The 16,452-nt window shown below is 42.7% G+C and overlaps 1 protein-coding gene across 5 annotated transcripts in view; it reads left to right on the forward strand.

Annotated features, from left to right (window-relative positions):
• The first annotated feature begins 4,480 nt into the window (after positions 1-4,480).
• wnk1b (WNK lysine deficient protein kinase 1b) overlaps positions 4,481-16,452 on the forward strand; it is a 66,955-nt gene continuing 54,983 nt past the window's right edge. For all 5 annotated transcript variants that reach the window (XM_072710124.1, XM_072710125.1, XM_072710126.1 and 2 more), the window contains exons 1-2: positions 4,481-4,620; positions 7,558-8,730. In XM_072710124.1, the coding sequence (XP_072566225.1) occupies positions 8,020-8,730 (711 nt within the window). In that variant the 5' untranslated portion in view covers positions 4,481-4,620; positions 7,558-8,019. The remainder of the gene's footprint in view (positions 4,621-7,557; positions 8,731-16,452) is intronic.

The raw sequence follows: 16,452 nt of genomic DNA on the forward strand, positions 1-16,452 counted from the left end.
AGTACCACTCCCTAGTTCCCTTGCAGACATATTTATCCATAACCATGCAACCAGATATTTTGAAGGAATTATTCACAGGTACAACAGCAGTGTCTCTTTTAGAGCCTGATTCTGCGATGTTTAGAGCCGCTACACTATTTTTACCCATTTTGCTGATCTTGCAATTTGAAAACAAAAGACTGAAATAGTCTGCTCTCTTTGCATTTATAATAAAATCAGTCGTACTCATCAAAAACACTTACGACCACTGTGGCACAGTTCCTCGAGACAATCAAGCTGCATTTTCCTACTGTTAAGTACGACCCTGTTATGCACATACGATTGATGTATTTTCAGATATATTTCCCAACTGACACTAATTATTGCTTTGCTAGTTGTTTTGGTGACAGTGAACAGTTGATGACAAAGGGATGTTCATATCCAAACAAGAGGGTTACACAAACATCATTTCAAATAAATGAGGTTCCCAGCCAGCACTCAAATTAAATGTCTGGAGAAAGATTGATATCTTAAAACCTTTAGCTTTTTTTAAAAAAAGGAACAACAAGGTTGTATTTTTCTTTTCTTATTTTTGAAATGGTGACTGTGTGTGATTTTATTTCTGGTGTTGGTTCTATACACAGTCATTAACTACACCAGAATCCTTTACTTCTTCCCTGGCAATGATGACTTACAATTAAAAAGAAGACAATAGATTACTCACTAAAAACAATTTAATTTAGACATTGTTGAATTTATCATATTAAGGATTTATTTTGTGAGCTTCAAACACAAAGCACTATCAGTCTTCTTTGCTGAAGACCTAGGCCTCTTCAGCACCCCCTAGTGGTGCAATGGACTACAGAATAGTAGGTAAACGGCTTAACAGCAGCCTGACTGTGCAGGCTGACTTTGAAATGCACTAGCATGAATAAGGACATCTCAAGCAAGAGAGGAGCTAAGTACCTTCTGGTCATCCTGTCATCTTTATGGCTACCATTGTGAGCAAATGAAAAAGCCCCGCATCGTCACCACAGCCACACATTGCTGCTATCTGATCATGCAATGTGCGTATGGGAACACTGGCCAAACATTCAACTTCACGCATTAAATGCACCTAAATGTTTTTTTCCCCATTTGTAATGAGCTTAGTGTGCTATTTACAAATGTGACCTCTAACAAGAGATGAGATATAATTCAATTTTAAAAGCAACTTCCCTTTTGTCCCGATTGAGCTATATTTCCTGGTATTGTGCACTGTCTTCAGCAGAGCAACATAAAGACGGCAAAGCCTCTGCTCTCATCCTCAGCCTGTCACAGATCAAAAAGGAGACAGGGAACAGTACATGAAAACAAGTGGTCTGTAGCAGGCAAATATAGAGAAAATACGTACTGAATATGTAAATTGTTGTAAGACGATCCAAAATAAAGCAATAAAAACATATGGTACTGATTTAGGCCAAAATAATTCTCATTACACAGCTCCAACAGATATACCATAATTTTTCTATGATTTTGATGCTAAGAATTATGTTCTGATAAGAACTAGAATTAACATATCCTAGATGTCTTAGACAATGATGTCAAGGGCGGAGGAGGGGGTCTCACAGCAGGGGAGGGGGGAGATGCAAAATTTACCGACCAGGGGAGAGGGAGAGTTCTTGATAAATTGTTGCAAATTTTGCATGATGGTCTGTTAATAAAGGGGGCACTTCATTAATTTTGCAGGCTGGCGGGGGCTTGGTAAGTTTTGCAGTGGGCCCCTTGCCATGATGGGCCAGGGGGAGGATGCCTCTCTGCCCCCCTGCCCTCCTCCACTACTGAGCTATGGTCAAGCGGAGGAGGCTTGTCTAAGGGTGAAAAAGCTGTTAATGTCATAGTCTAAGGTACTGTTAAATCACAGCTGTAACTGTGGAAAACTCTTCTCTTGCAATGTTGTTTAACTTTATGACAGATGTTCAGAACATGACTTGCAGGCTTCTCTACTGACTGGTGTCAAAAAGTAAAACAATTTCTGAAGTTCATAAAATAAGAACTTCGATCTTACAGTCCATTTTTAGCACTCTAGCGTTCTTTGTTGAATCTCTTTTGGAATTGCTTTTCCAATATAATTAGGTATGATTTTAGACAGGCAGAATCATAGACAACTAAATCTCTTTTTTTTATATATATAAATTTATATGTTTTAGACAGGCAGCACGATAGATGACTAAATATGGTTAAAAAAGAAAAAACACATTGGTGAGGGTCTCTAAGGACCTTGAATGATGGGAAAATTGAAGGAAAGCTTTAACTTTTGCAATCTCATGGCATGGGCAGGGATCCAGCATTCCCCGTGAATGGAAAAATTGCACTTGCTGGTGATACCTGACCTTTCTTCATGACTGAACTGCTCTGACAACCAGGAAATTCTTCCATTAACTTTAAGAGCTTTGCTCTGCAGTTTCCATCAGTATGTGCAAAGTAGAACATAGGCTGATCTACTTGAGCAACCCTGGGCGATGTCCACTTATTTAAGTGTGTGCAGCCTTTGAACATTGCGATTCAGAGAGTATGATGACCCAATGATGACAAAAGAATGAGAGCCATAAGTTTTTCAGAAATTGTAAATATGTCCAATATACTTCAAATATTATGTACAACTCTATTTTGATTGTCCACATACATGCATTTTTAAATTAAATTATCTTGTGTTGGCTTAAATAATTGTGTTGGCTTAAATACTGCTAGTGCCAAATATGTAGTATGTGTCTCGTATCTGAAAGGTGAAACTGTGTTCACAATTTAACGTGAACTAGCAATAAATCAACAAATTGGAATGACAATAATTTTATTACTACACAACATATGAATGTTAGGCTCACTTTATATTCCTAATTTGCGGAATGAGGTAGAACAACATTGTTGTGTGCTGAAATAGTACATGTGCAACCAAAAACACACGGCAGTGAAACATACTGTTTTGAAAACACATATTAATCGGCTGTGCAGTTTTTCCACTTGTAGTCGTGGGTTGTAACTGCCTGCACAAGTGGAGCATAAACGCTGCTTTCACTTCCTGCAAAACTGAACAGGAAGTATGTGGTGAGACAAGGTTATTATACCCAGAAAGGAATTCAGCTTTTAACTGCAGCTCATCATTTGCATCCTGACAAATTATTCTTCCTGCATAAGAAAACATGCATACCTTTTGCAATCCTTAAAAGAATATGGCTTTTTTTATCAGCTGATTTTTTTCAGTTTGTTTTACCAAAGAACCTGCTGTTTCTGCGAAAGTGTTGCCTTCTTAAATAAGTACAGTGAAAAAAATCGCAATTTTTCTATGCCTTAACTGGCTTGTAATTCACGGCATCAGTCTTTGGCAAGGAGCTAGCAGCTGTATATGCAGTTATGAATAAACAAGAGGACATTGTTGCTTTTTTCTCAGATACATGTCTAACCTAAAGATTACTGTTTGAGCTGCATGGTGACTCGTTAGGCATCGTTGCCTCACACTGCATGGCTTGGGGTTTGAATCACACCTCTGCTGTTTGTGTGGTGTTTGCATGTTTGTATGTTACTTCAGTTTCCTCCCACAGTTCCTGCCAAGGCATGCAGGCAAGGCTAATTGGTGTCTCTAAATTGCCCATAGCATATGTATATGTCAAGTCAAGTGGACATCCCTTCCAGGCTGTCCACAGCCTTGCGCTGCAGGGAATATGCACCAGACAGCACGAGTGTTAAGACCGTTTTGCTGCATCCATTAGCAAAAATAGTTAATGAGACACTTAAAAGCATCAAAGTTCCGAAGGGACTTCGCACCCACGCACAATCAGAGAGAACATGCTGAGTAAACCTAACGGATCAGTCTTACTGCTTCTTTGAAGACATAAAATGCTGAAGAGACTATCTCTGTTGTGGCCACTGAGGTCTCCTTATTAAAATAGAAAACCTAGTAACATCCAAGCACATATGATTCTTGCAGTTCTGCAAAAGATGAATCCATTCAGAAGTACATGAAAACGCAAATGTCTTGTTTGCCATCTTCACATTATAAGAGAAGTTTCCCCAGAGCAAGTATGTTCACTGAATGTACAAAAAAAAGCATGATCAGTTTCATTCATATTTTTCCATCACGCATTTTTTTTTTTTTTTTTGAGATTTTAAAGCTTTGGGAAATTCCTTGTGTTGCATTGCACTAAGGAACCATTGTTTGGCTCTAAACAAAACAGACAGGCCCGCCTGCCCGCCTACCCGCACGCCCGTCGCGATAGCTGTTCTTTCAGGTCGATCACGTGACTCGCAGGGGCTAGGCGAGCCGTTAGCTTCTACGAATGCCTTTGTCCGTTAGTATTGTGGCGTTCTCTCGCGGTGTGCCCATTGGAACCCTGGGAATTGCAGTTCCGGAGCGGCGCGCTTTGTCTTCTTAAGGGCAGACTACACATCCGATGAGCTCACCCTGATCATGCGCAGGCGTCGTAAAGAATTTCTCCCTTACATCTGGAACTGTGCGAGGGGGAGGATCCGTTGGTTTATAGGTAAAGTCGCCATTTGGTCAGTCCGAAATGGGAAGCGGCAACGAGTGAATTTACTGGGAGTTCATCTCCATTTAAGTCTTTGAATAAAGCATCACATGTGTGGAATATTTACTGAAGGAACTATGTAAGCAAATGTTGATTTTGATTTAATTGTCCGCGCACTTCTAGCTATCGTTGCTAACGAACAGAAGGCAGACCCTTTTTCTTTTCCTTTTTTGTTTTCCTCTAGCTGTCTGGTTATACTGGTGGTTTTTAATTAGTAATTATTCGTATGGTTAGTTATCTGTGGTAGAGTAATTTGTAATATTTTTTATCAAAGTTTTTTTTGTTTCCTCCTAGTGGCTGTCAGAGGCAAGAAACCGGAATGACAGTGCATTGGTAGTGTGGTGCTGGATGTTAGTCAGCTAGCAAGCTAATAAATAATATAAAACACCGGGCATTGAGTGCTGGGTCCTGTGCGTGGAGGTCAGCCCTGTTCTTTATTTAAAGACTACGGTGGGCCAGCTTCGTCTCGTTGTCGCCCATCTGCCTAGTGACTTCCAGACCAGCTAGTGAGCGGTCTGTTGCCCGTGTGACAGATTTGTTACCCATCCGGAGCCGGGATCCGCGGGCCCCGCGAGAGGCCCGCCTGGCGGTGTCACTGCCGGTGTCCAGCGCGAGGAGGCGCCGGCTGGCGGTGCGGAGCTTGTGTCGGGGTGGCCCGGGCAGCTGGACTGAGGATTGCCGGTGGAAGTCGCCTCGGTTGGCGAAAATGAGAGCTTGAGACGGAGCCGCGCCGATGGGGGTGCCTCGGACCTGTCATCCGGTATCCGTTTGGGGGGGGGGGAACAAAGAAGATCCATGTGTGATTCCTTAATCTTACCTGTTCTGTCCGATGGTCAGTACTAGACCGGTCGGATAGATATACTGGTGTCGATATGGGAAATTTGAAAACACCGCAGAACAAAACTGGATACTTTGGAATAAAGTATTGTCCCGCAAGATCAACCCTCTGCCAAGAAAAAAAATAGCTTCGGGAAGCTATTGTTTTATAAAAGCAGTTCAATCGGCGTTTCGTGGCTAGCCAGCTACGTTTTTCTCGGCAGTGTTTGTCGCTGTCTGCTGTGTCCGAGTTGGCTGCTAAATATTGTGTACGAAACGTATTTTCGGCACGAGAAGTAAACCGATTTTTGATAGCAGCTTATAAGCGATGCAGTCCTAGTGTTTCTGTGCATATCTCCAATGAGCAGATGTGACTGCTGAATCCAAGAATAGGCGAATGCTTCGTAAAACAACCCCCCGTATTTTTCTTGTTCAATCTGAGGTGTTGGTGACTGAAGGAGGTAACATTAGATGGTTACTCGCGCCGACCTCTTATTTTAGGGACTGCCGCAGCAAATGAAGGCGCACTATAGGTCCTTTTGCATACATATGTCTAGTTTTGTCATAAGCAGTAAATGACTTTACTCTGGAAATTTTGGTGTCCCATTATCTAGCTGTCACGGAAGTTCGCTGCTAACCACCTTTTAACCAGTAAGTTGTTCTGTTGCTTCTTTGACTCGGGCCATCCAGCTACGCGCCTTTCGGGCAAAGAGAACGTGGTTTTGTGGGTGACGTCCGTCTGTCGTAATGCGCATGTAGATAATACGGTCGAATAGTTTTAATTTTGGTTTGTATATTTTCCAAAGCATAGTTTTAAAAAGACGCGCCGGGAAGCCCGTTGATATGGTCCAGCTCACGTATGATGGTTTGATAAGCCATCGGTGTCCGGCATCTGTACATGAAGTAATGCGAGAGCGATGTAAATTTGGTTAAGTGATTTTATTACTAATGGTTTTATGGATATTGAACGGTTCAACAGGTATTTATGAGTGTAGGTTGGGTTTCGGCCAGAGGCGGCCGATTCCAGGATCACGTCTCATTGTCTTTTTTTGTTTGGCCACCTAATACAGTTAAAATTATTTGTTATAAATAAAACTGCAGACGGGTCCATCGAGCGGGTAGGTTGCTCTGGTTGGCATTCAATCGTATTTATTTGGTTATTAAACATTCACCGTATTAAATTATTGTTTAAGTCGGGGTGGTTTGCAATCAGTGGACCACGTAGTGGCCGGGTTGCTGGGACTACTTTTAATATTTCAAATTCAAGGCAGATTGAGTTACATGGTCTATTGGGATGAGCTCGCTGTACTTTTAAATGGTCCGGACCTTAATAGGTTTCGAGTTACAACACAGCCGGGAACCTGCCTTCGTTTAATCGCCATAATATCGAATACATGTGGATGTATCGAGTAAGATTTAAAAGTTATGGCAGTAGCTTTCAGGGTGTAAGGTTAAAACCATAGCGGTCGAAGCACATGTGGCGCCCCTGAGCAGTCGGTAAAAGTTGTCGGACGGAGTGGCAACCGCCTCTGGTTAAAATACTGTATATTTCCCGATGAAGGCTTTTTCGGCCGGAAACTGTCGCAATTTATCCGACAGAAGTATTATTATAAATATAGTCTTTGTGAATCTTAATACCAGTTACAGCCCTTTACTATATGAACGGGAAAAAACGTAGATTAATGGGTCATTGTGCAGATTTTTTTTTTGGGAACACTAATTTTATAAATGTATTGTTCTTTTTTTCTTTTGACTGACGCCTGTCGTAAAATACACGAATCGCCATTAAAGGTAGATCAGTTATCAGCTCAGCGTTATTTGGGGTACTTCAGTATTTTTAAATTAGTCAGTTTTTTAATGGTTCGTTTTAACTTATCAGTAGTAGTTTGTGGTATATGAGATAAAATTAGATTGTACAATCAGCACTGTGTACTTTAGGTATGCGTGAGATTTAGGGTGTCATCTACATGCCAGAAATTGCACATGCCTCGTAACAGGGGAACTCTACTGTAAAGTGAAGCCGTTTAGTTGTTACTGGCTGATTGGCCCCGCCTCCCCTACCTTAGATGGCATGTCTTTGCTGTCCTGTTCCTGTACTGTAACCACATGCTGTTCTGCTGATTTGTATGTTGTTTTAGTCCTAAGACATTCATATGATTTTGTTCTGTTTTTTCCTCCCTCCGTTTTTTTTTTCCTCCAGTGAGCCTGGACCGGACATTAAGTTTGCCACCCGTTTGTGCATCTTCTCGAGAGACAAACGTATGAGGCAGGAACAGCCCTCCGCACTCCCCGTCGGCAATCTCTTATATTCAATGACGGCCTTCTCCATGTCGCTGCAAGATGGGTGGCGTGGATATGATCGTCCCTGTTTGTACGCATCAGCAGTGTTTGTGTTTCTGTGACAGTGTCTTGTTCTTTTCCATTTATAAAAGAACACCCCCTCTCCTGGGGCCTGACCCTGCGTGCTGTAAACTTCTTAATTGCCTTTAAGTGACATCCAGCCAGGGGCTCACCAGCAAACCCCAGTTCTGTCAGTTTTCTTTTTGTGCATATAGGCTTTCTTCACATCTTGAGGCCAAAGCTGAGGTTTTAGCATCTTTTTCTTTTTATTTTTTGGCTTTTCTTAGTAATTTATTTCTGCCGTTTCTGCTCATAAGCACACATGGAAAATATGTCGGAAAACCCCAACAAGGTCGTGACTTTCCTGGCGCCCCCCCCTCCTCCCCAGAAGAGCAGCAATGGCGCTAGCTCCGACACGCTTGTCGCCGAGAAGGTCGGCCCGGAGGTCCGGCGTCGTCGTCATACCATGGAGCGCGATCTCAAGACTGCAGAGCACCGTTTTTTCCGCCGGAGCGTCATCTGTGACTCTAACGCCACGGCCTTGGACCTCCCCAGCAAGGCCTGCTTCCTCACTTCCCCGCCTGACTGTGAGCTCAACGTTGTCCAGCAGGATTTTCTCTCTGGCTTCTCTCTGGTTTCGGAACCTGGTACGTGTGTCAGAGATGCGGTGGTCGGGGAGCTTGCGGAGGACGTTGCTGCCGACGACGGGCTGGCCGAGAGCCGGAGCACACAGCCCCTCCACTCTCACAGTGGAGATAAGGAGCTTTCCTCTAGTTTACCTGAAGAGACAGGTCCGCCGGAGGCTCTGGAAAAGGAGCTTTTGACGGAAAAGCGGGAAGAGGAGGAGAAGGAGGCCGCCAAGGCACGGGCGGAGGCTGAACAGAGGGAGGAGGTGGAGACCAAAGCAGTGGGCACCTCTCCTGATGGCCGCTTTCTCAAATTCGACATCGAGATCGGACGTGGCTCCTTCAAGACTGTCTACAAGGGCCTCGACACTGAGACGACCGTGGAAGTGGCTTGGTGTGAGCTTCAGGTAAGCACTTCAGCAGATAATTTTGAACCACCCATAAATGGGCTCCGTTGTGGACCTCTGAATTTTTATTAATCTGCTGGACTGAGTTCTGACAATGGATGGCTGAAAGCACTTTCACAATGACAGGGAATTATAAATACTAGCAAAATATGAAGATTAAAGCAAAATGAATGTGGTGTGTGTGTGTGCGTGCGCGCACGCTCGTGTCTGATATGTAATATAAATAATATAGATCCAATCATCCTTCGTTTACATTAAGTACAAAAAACAGGCGTTAGAAAACTCTTAATAGCATTGAATATTCTTAATAGCAGAGAAATACAAAAAGCCTGTTTTTGCTAATCTGTCAGCTCATTCAGAATCTCTGAAATTTAATGGGATTTTTGTCTGGCACTCGGGCACAAATCCCATGTTTATAAGTACATGTCATAATGTAGAGTTAAGTGCACTCTAAGCATTATGATGTAAAGGCTTCAGAAAACGCTCGATATCCCAGGTGACACGTCTGGATCTTCACTGTTGTCTCCTCTCTGAGTTTGTCATGTGTATTACTGATGATGCTTTCAATTGGCTCTCTTGGCTCACTTTGTGGGCTTTTTTTTAAGACTGTCCTTATGAAGTGCCAAAAGTGATTTGGAAAGTCCGGGATTAGTGCACCGTCTGCTGTGTAAGGGACCCTTAATTGGCAGAGTTACTGGTCATGTGGACAAGCCATTTCAAATGCAAGCTGGGTACTCTATAATTGTGTCTCAAGGGTTGAGGGTAAATTAAGCTGTTGTGTCTAATTACAAATCAGACCACTGGAAGGGAACAAGAACAACCCCCTGCTGTTATTTAGTAAGATAATTTGCTTTTTTGTTTCATAATTTGTTTAGCTGAATATTTATTAATCTTGGATTGCACTGAAATAAGCACTGTTCTGTGACCTCCACTCCTGTCAATGTATATTATTGCCTGTCTATGGGGCTTAAGGAAGACAATGCTAGGTGCAGTCACCCAAATGAATCTCCACATATTTGTCTTGTTTGGTACATCTGTTTCTTTGCACAAGTATGTTTTGTTTACTTTTTTGGGTAGTTTAAACAAGGAGAATACGCCTAGCTGAGGGGGTAAACCATACGTGCACGTTCAGGGCATGACCTTTGATTTAAGTGATTTTAATGTGTTTTTAACACATAGACATACATTCAAAGGGTAGTCCTCATGCAGAATGAGTGAGGATTTACAGAGATTTCTCTAGGCTTGACAGGAGTTTGATAGTGCAAATAGTAGCTATATGGATATGGTGCGAATGGGTGATGAAGGTTACTTCTAGCTTGTGAAAATATATGTAGTGTTTGATTGGAGACTTGACAAGTGTTTGTATCAGTGATAAGGCATCAGGAACAAGTTTAAGGTGGGGCTGTGAATTCAGGTGTTACAATGGACCCCCATCGTTGTCTGAAAGGGACCATAAGGTCATGGGTCTCTTGTCCCAGCAAGGGGTTAGCAGCTCTGCGTCTGCTGGTGGGGGGAGTGTGTGAGAATCTTCTCCTGCCCCTTGGATAGTCTTGGGATTAGGCTTGGAGTTGGGCACTGAAATGAAACTATTGCCCCCTCCCCCTTAATAAAGCAGATTGTTTTTTTTTTGCAGATTTTTGTTTTTCACTCCTCCCCCTTTTGTTATTTATAGCATAATGTTGTGGTAGAAAAAGCTTGCAGTTACCCACATATTCATATCAAGGGAGCAGGTCCTCAGCTGATTTGAATTTTACTGAATAAACTTGAAGTAAACTAAACAGATGATACTTTCCCTGTTTTAAAACTTTAAAAAATTTAATTAAATGAATGAAATACAATATTGGCATTTCTTTCATTTTGAAATTGATATTATTCATTTTAACATGCAACTGTAACTGCCAAAATTTAAGATAAAAAATGTGAAAAAGGTAAAAAGTGTAGAAAGGAAGGTTTTTCACAAGTCACTCCCTTGCCCATGCAAAGTCTTCCGTTTGCCATTGCTGGGGCTGTCCCAGTGATTTCCCCATTGTTTCTGCTGACTAGTTTCCACCAGGGCTGTGGGAGATCCTTGACCTCCTGTGATCCTTGAAATACTGTGATGTCTCTGTAAGGTTCATTTTGATTTGGTGAAACCCCTCCCCAAATTTGAACTGATAGCATTGTTAGGAAGCCTCTTAAATAATGGTCTGTAAGTGAAGCAAACGCAGCAGCTGGGTTTGGTAATACAGTGCTGAGGAGGAAGTGAAAATGTAGGTCAGAGTTTGCTGCCGCCGCTTGCTTCCATCTGGCTGTCTGTGCTGCGTTATCATGTGGAAATTCACCAGAAAGGAATTTGAAGGCGGAGCTTTTTTTCTTTTTGCCGTCACATTGTAGCAACGTCCTTAAAGCCATAGTGTCGTCACCTGTGAATAATGTGAGGGATGGGGGCAGAGGAAGCCTATCCCGTGGACCGAGGCCTTTGCCGTTTACTTTTCATTTGTTGAAATTCACTAAGTTCCGAAGGAAGGAAGATGACTAGAGGGGCTGGATTTTCTTAATTTAGCATTGCTGAAAGATTTGTATGTGTGCTGCTTGACTTTTGCTTTAGTCAGGTTAGTTTGGTACTTTTTGGTACAAGAAAATCCATTTTTTCTTTGATACTTTTGGTAGTCAGTTGGCCTTGCATTTATAAGTGGGGCTCTCCAAGCTATGTAATATTCTTTGACTTAAAGCAAAATCACAGTTTAGTCTGATTTTTATATGCCTGAATCTCAGGCTGGCAGAGTCCTAGCAGCGACCGGACTTTCTGGCAGTTACTCTGTGCTTGAAAAATTGATCTTCTAAATTTCCTTCCTCCCTCCCTCTCACTCTTTCTGTAGTGCCTGCTAATGCAGTGTTTTTCAAACCAGTCCTCGGGGACTCTCTCCCATTTTTGCTCTCTCCCAATTGCCTTGGAGTTAGGAGGGAGCAAAAACACGGACCGCATGGGGTTCCCCGAGGACTGGTTTGAGAGACATTGTTCAGTTACTAGAGGCTGAAGTTTCAGGGTCGAAGGAGATAATACTGGCCATATCCAATGGAAAATGCCTTTCCTTGCTGAACGTCGTACTAGATACCTAACAGGTCACGTAAAGTAGGGACAGTCATCCAAGAAAGACATACTAATCTGCTGTAGATTTCCATGCCTCTGTGAAATGTAGGGACCTGGCCTGCCAAGGCTTGTTTGCACTCCCTCCTCCCTTTGCTGGGATGATCTATAGCATGTGACTGAGGGTGCTCCAGTTCCACCGATCTCCTCAGGGTCACCGCTGACGCTAGTGAAGAAAGGCGGCTCTCAGCTGTGCCTCTCTCTCTCTGGTGCTGTGTTCTGCATGATATGAGCCAAAGGTCAGGGTTGAGAGGGATGGGGCGGCTGTGGGTTCTCCTGGGCATTTCAGTGCTTGGTTCTGCCCTTGTCCGCCTAGCTTTTCTTGCGTATCTGGCCTCCTTTTGGTTGCCTCCTTCAGCTTTGTGACTGGGTGGGGGTGCTTTGTCAGTGCAAAACAGCATTGGTAGCAGATCCAGTGAAATTCTGTTTAAGTGATTACGTCTCGTTTTCCCTAAGAACCTCTGAACAAGCATCCAGTTTTGTCATCTCAGACTGTCCACTGACACGCACACGAATGGTACATCAACTGGGAAAACCATTTTCCTTATTGCAAAATCAGCAGGAAGATGTGATTTAAGAGCAACATATTTGGTGTTGTGGCTGGATGTTGTCATCAGAGGCTCCCCTGTCTGACCTGCTGCTGTGATTCTATGATGCTGAGTGAGTGGGCCTGTTATGAAGGGGAGGAAGTATGAAGAGATGAGCACCTCCCAGGCCTCGGAATGAGGCTTAGGGCCTTGCTTCATTTAAATGGGCGTCATGGCCGTGTAGGCGCCCCAAACCCTATTTGCTCTCTTGCATTCTCCACATTCCACTGGAAGGACGTCAGGCTGCACTCAGGACAAAGAAGACTGGGGGGGGGGGTGTCGATATAGTGCTCCTCTCCATTCCCACGTCTTTTGTCTTTACGTTCTTTTTTCTGAGGCTAAGTAAAGAATTTGTACCTGTGATACTAGAATAGTGCCCCCCCCCTCACGTCGAATAGTGAATTTGTTTATGAGGAATTTGGAAGGTACCTCCCCTTAAGTAAATGAATAATCAGAAACATCGTTCACATTTTACTGTTAATCAAAACTACTTGGGGTACTGACAACCCTGTGAACCACCAATCTTGTTCTAATCCGTCGTTTCCTCTTAATGTTGGCTTTCAATGGTCTCTACGCATTGCAGTAATTGAATAAGTCCTGTACTTTTCCACTAAAAGGAGTCAGAATGATTAAGGACCAGACTACTCTCTATGCAGTGAAATTAAATCTTCCTGTCAGTGTGTCCTGGATGTGCATAGGCTTTGTCTGTGCTTTCTTGCACTGGTTGCTATGTTTATACTATGAATTCAACTGGAATTATTTTTTTTTTCCCTATTTAAAGGTAATATAATAGATGATCCATCCATCGATCCACCTTCTAACTGCATATTTTGGTCAGGGCTATGGGGTGTAAAAAATGTTCGTTTTTTTTTTTTTTGCGAAATGTGCGTCTAATACTAGATTTAAGTTGTTCTTACGGCCTATCATTTGACTGACTTTAGAAAAAATATTAATAATTGAGCAGAGAGTAGGCAACTAGCAATGAAGAAAGTGGTTTTAAAAATGTAGTTTGAAGCTGGAAGTTGTTTACATCCTATGCTTAAGGTGTTCCTCCTGTTTGGTTATCACTGACCTCAGTGATTTAAGGTTTTTTGTGGGTACTCCTTAAGTGGTTCTCCACTTTGCGTGTTTTAAGAACCCTACAAAGCTGAAAAGGGAACACTATCATGTTTCAGGATTAAAATGGGTACTAGTATATAGTATATTAATATAAGATGACAGAAGTTTCTTATTAAACAACTGCATTAAAAATGTTTAGCACTAAATCAAATATTGTCTCGTTCCTGTGGGGAAAAAAAAGTTACTATCCCTCCATACCTATCTGACTAAGGCAGTACAAGACTGCAGTACTTTCTAGGATGGTGCATTTGACTCTTGATCCTACTCAAGGCCTGCTAGCTGATCATATGCAAGTCAAGCACAAGGCCATGTCGGCCATGTTGTTTGTGCTTGTTATTTATTCATTCTGAAATGGACTTTATTGCTCCATGTTCAAAGGTCATGAATTTTAAAAACTCTTAATGCCATAGTTGGCGTGACCTTTGGAGATGCCCTAGAGCCAGCTGGGGCTCTCAGAAGCCCTCCTTCGTACGCTCGGCAGAGCAAAGGAAGTGCAGGGCTAAAAATACTGCTGCCTCATCTGGTATCGCTGCATGATCCGGACTTGAGCTGATGGGAAGCGGTGCTTAATTGTTTGGATCTGAGAGAACCTCACATAGCGATGTCCCACCAAACATTACTGCAGCAGCGCTTTTGCTGACTTGCTTGTCAGTCAGGGGGCCTTCATGACGCTTACTGATAACCTGTCTTCAGGCTTGGCCCTTATTTGGCTGATGCGGGCAGAGGTGGGTCCTTCTGCATTTGCACATTCCGGTCTCTTTGAAGTGGTCTGAAGTTAAAGTGCTAATGAAATAAACTGGTCATCTGGGGGATGATGGTTTTACTCTAAGTGGTTTAGTGGGAAGTCTGGTCGCCACTTCTCTTGCCATGCTGGAGTGTATCTCTGTTGACCTGAAGGTGTGAACATATCACTGAGGGCATAGTCACACATAGCCCAGTTGCCTTGTACCATGCCTGAGCACAATTGTCCCCCCTCCCATCTCCCTTGCTGGCCTGCGTTCACATTGTACTATATGATCCGTGCCTGAGCACGTTTTTGTCATGACCGGGTGGCTTTTTTGTGTTGAAGGAAATATAGGAAGGAAAGTGCTATGGCCCAGCACAATGGAATTCATTATTAATGTCCTTATTTTGTGAGGGGACACACATTTATCAAATTTATTAGTCTGCAACACAGTGATTTTATTTTTAATTTATTCATGCTGCACATATAAGATGATGAATATTGTGTGTTGCATCCAGTAGTTCCTGGATACTCTCATCAGCCCAAAATCTCAGCAAACACTGCACCTCTGCCACAGACTGAAGCAGTCCTTTGCAGCCATGTTTGTGAAATGCTTGTCACTCCTCAATCTGTACAAATCATTTTATTTCACAGTTTTGCAGTTTGCAGTTTTGTGGGAAGCAGCTTTTCTGATCCATTCCTTCTAGGTCTGGTTCACATATAGTGTGCATGTGTGTGTCAGATGCATGATTGATGCAATCACACTAGTCAAACAAACTGGACTTTGGGGGTCAAAAGTACTCTGGTATAGTACAGATCATCTAATGTGAGTACACCCTAAGTCTCCATCTTCCTGGAGAGTATGATTTAGATTGGGATGTTTCTTATGGATCCCCGCTTATGACACAAGGATAAAAATTGTATATCGTGGCCACATTTTAATACATCGTGAGAACAATGCTGATAAAAATTACATATTGCGGGAATTAAATATTAAAATGTAGCCATGTTTTACTATGGAGATAAATTAATAAAATGTGATCATGATTTAACTAAAATTAACAAATTATTAAAACTTGGCCACTACATTTACATTTTTATCTTTATGTCATGAGCAGGGCTTCGCAGTTTGTCTTAATTTTTTGAGAACAAATTTTTCACTGTTTTTGTTTTCTTTTTAGAATTATGCTTCAAATTATTAAGCCAAGTCCCTTCGTGTGTGTACTTGTCCAGTGGAATGAAAGGCTTTGTAAATCTTTAAATTTGTCACCTGACACTCCTTTTTGTCATGCCATACCATTCTGGAGTTTGTTTATTTCAGGCTGTCAGGCTTACAACTGCAGTCAGATGACGCAGAAATGAATCAGGAGCTGTGGAATATCAAGGCCTTGCTCAGTGCTGGGCCGTATCAGCCTCTCTGTGACAGATGGCTGGAGCTCCTCATCTATTATTATAAAGATCCCAGGCACTTGGGGTCGTAACAGGCACCCTGTTTTCTGGAATGTAGGAAGCTTGGCAGCTGTGGCCTGACCTCGTAACCTCGTAAGATGACTTGAGAGGCGGCACATCTTGTCTGGCAGGGAGACATTTGGTCTGTCTGTCTTCGCTTAGGCGCCTTGTTGTTCCTGTCAGCAGAGTCGTTCAGGTAGTGCAAACACTCCATGCCACAGCATCTTGATAAACTGTGGACGGTGCTCTATTCAGATGGAAATGTCAGGTTTTCATTTTTAAATGCAGGTGAAACTTTTGGTTGGGATAACCTGATAAACCTGTACAAGCACACCGCATTTTAAATTCCTGGGAAGTAGATGTTTGAGGTTATAAATTGCCTCCACTGAGCCAGTTTGTTCATCCTGCACCTACCTGCTATGACGAAATGCTCTCAGTAGCATGTTGGTTCTTCTCCTGAACCAGCAGTGTCCTCGCTCCCTCCCTTTTGGTCTAGGGATAAGGTCACTTTAATTTGGCTCTTGTTTGCTGTCACCTGCCACCCTGTCCACCTGCAAAGTCGCCTGGCCCAGGTGTGCATAGATCCTATCTGCTACCCTGTGATAAATGACAAGGAATTGTGTGTCTTTTCTGGTCACTTCCACTGCTCTGCTTAAGCTACGTACAAACAGGGCTTCATGAGTACACTCAATGGTATTTATGATGATAGGAGTTTC

The sequence above is a fragment of the Paramormyrops kingsleyae genome, chromosome 3 (genome assembly GCF_048594095.1).
Source record: "Paramormyrops kingsleyae isolate MSU_618 chromosome 3, PKINGS_0.4, whole genome shotgun sequence".
NCBI classification, from domain to species: domain Eukaryota; kingdom Metazoa; phylum Chordata; class Actinopteri; order Osteoglossiformes; family Mormyridae; genus Paramormyrops; species Paramormyrops kingsleyae.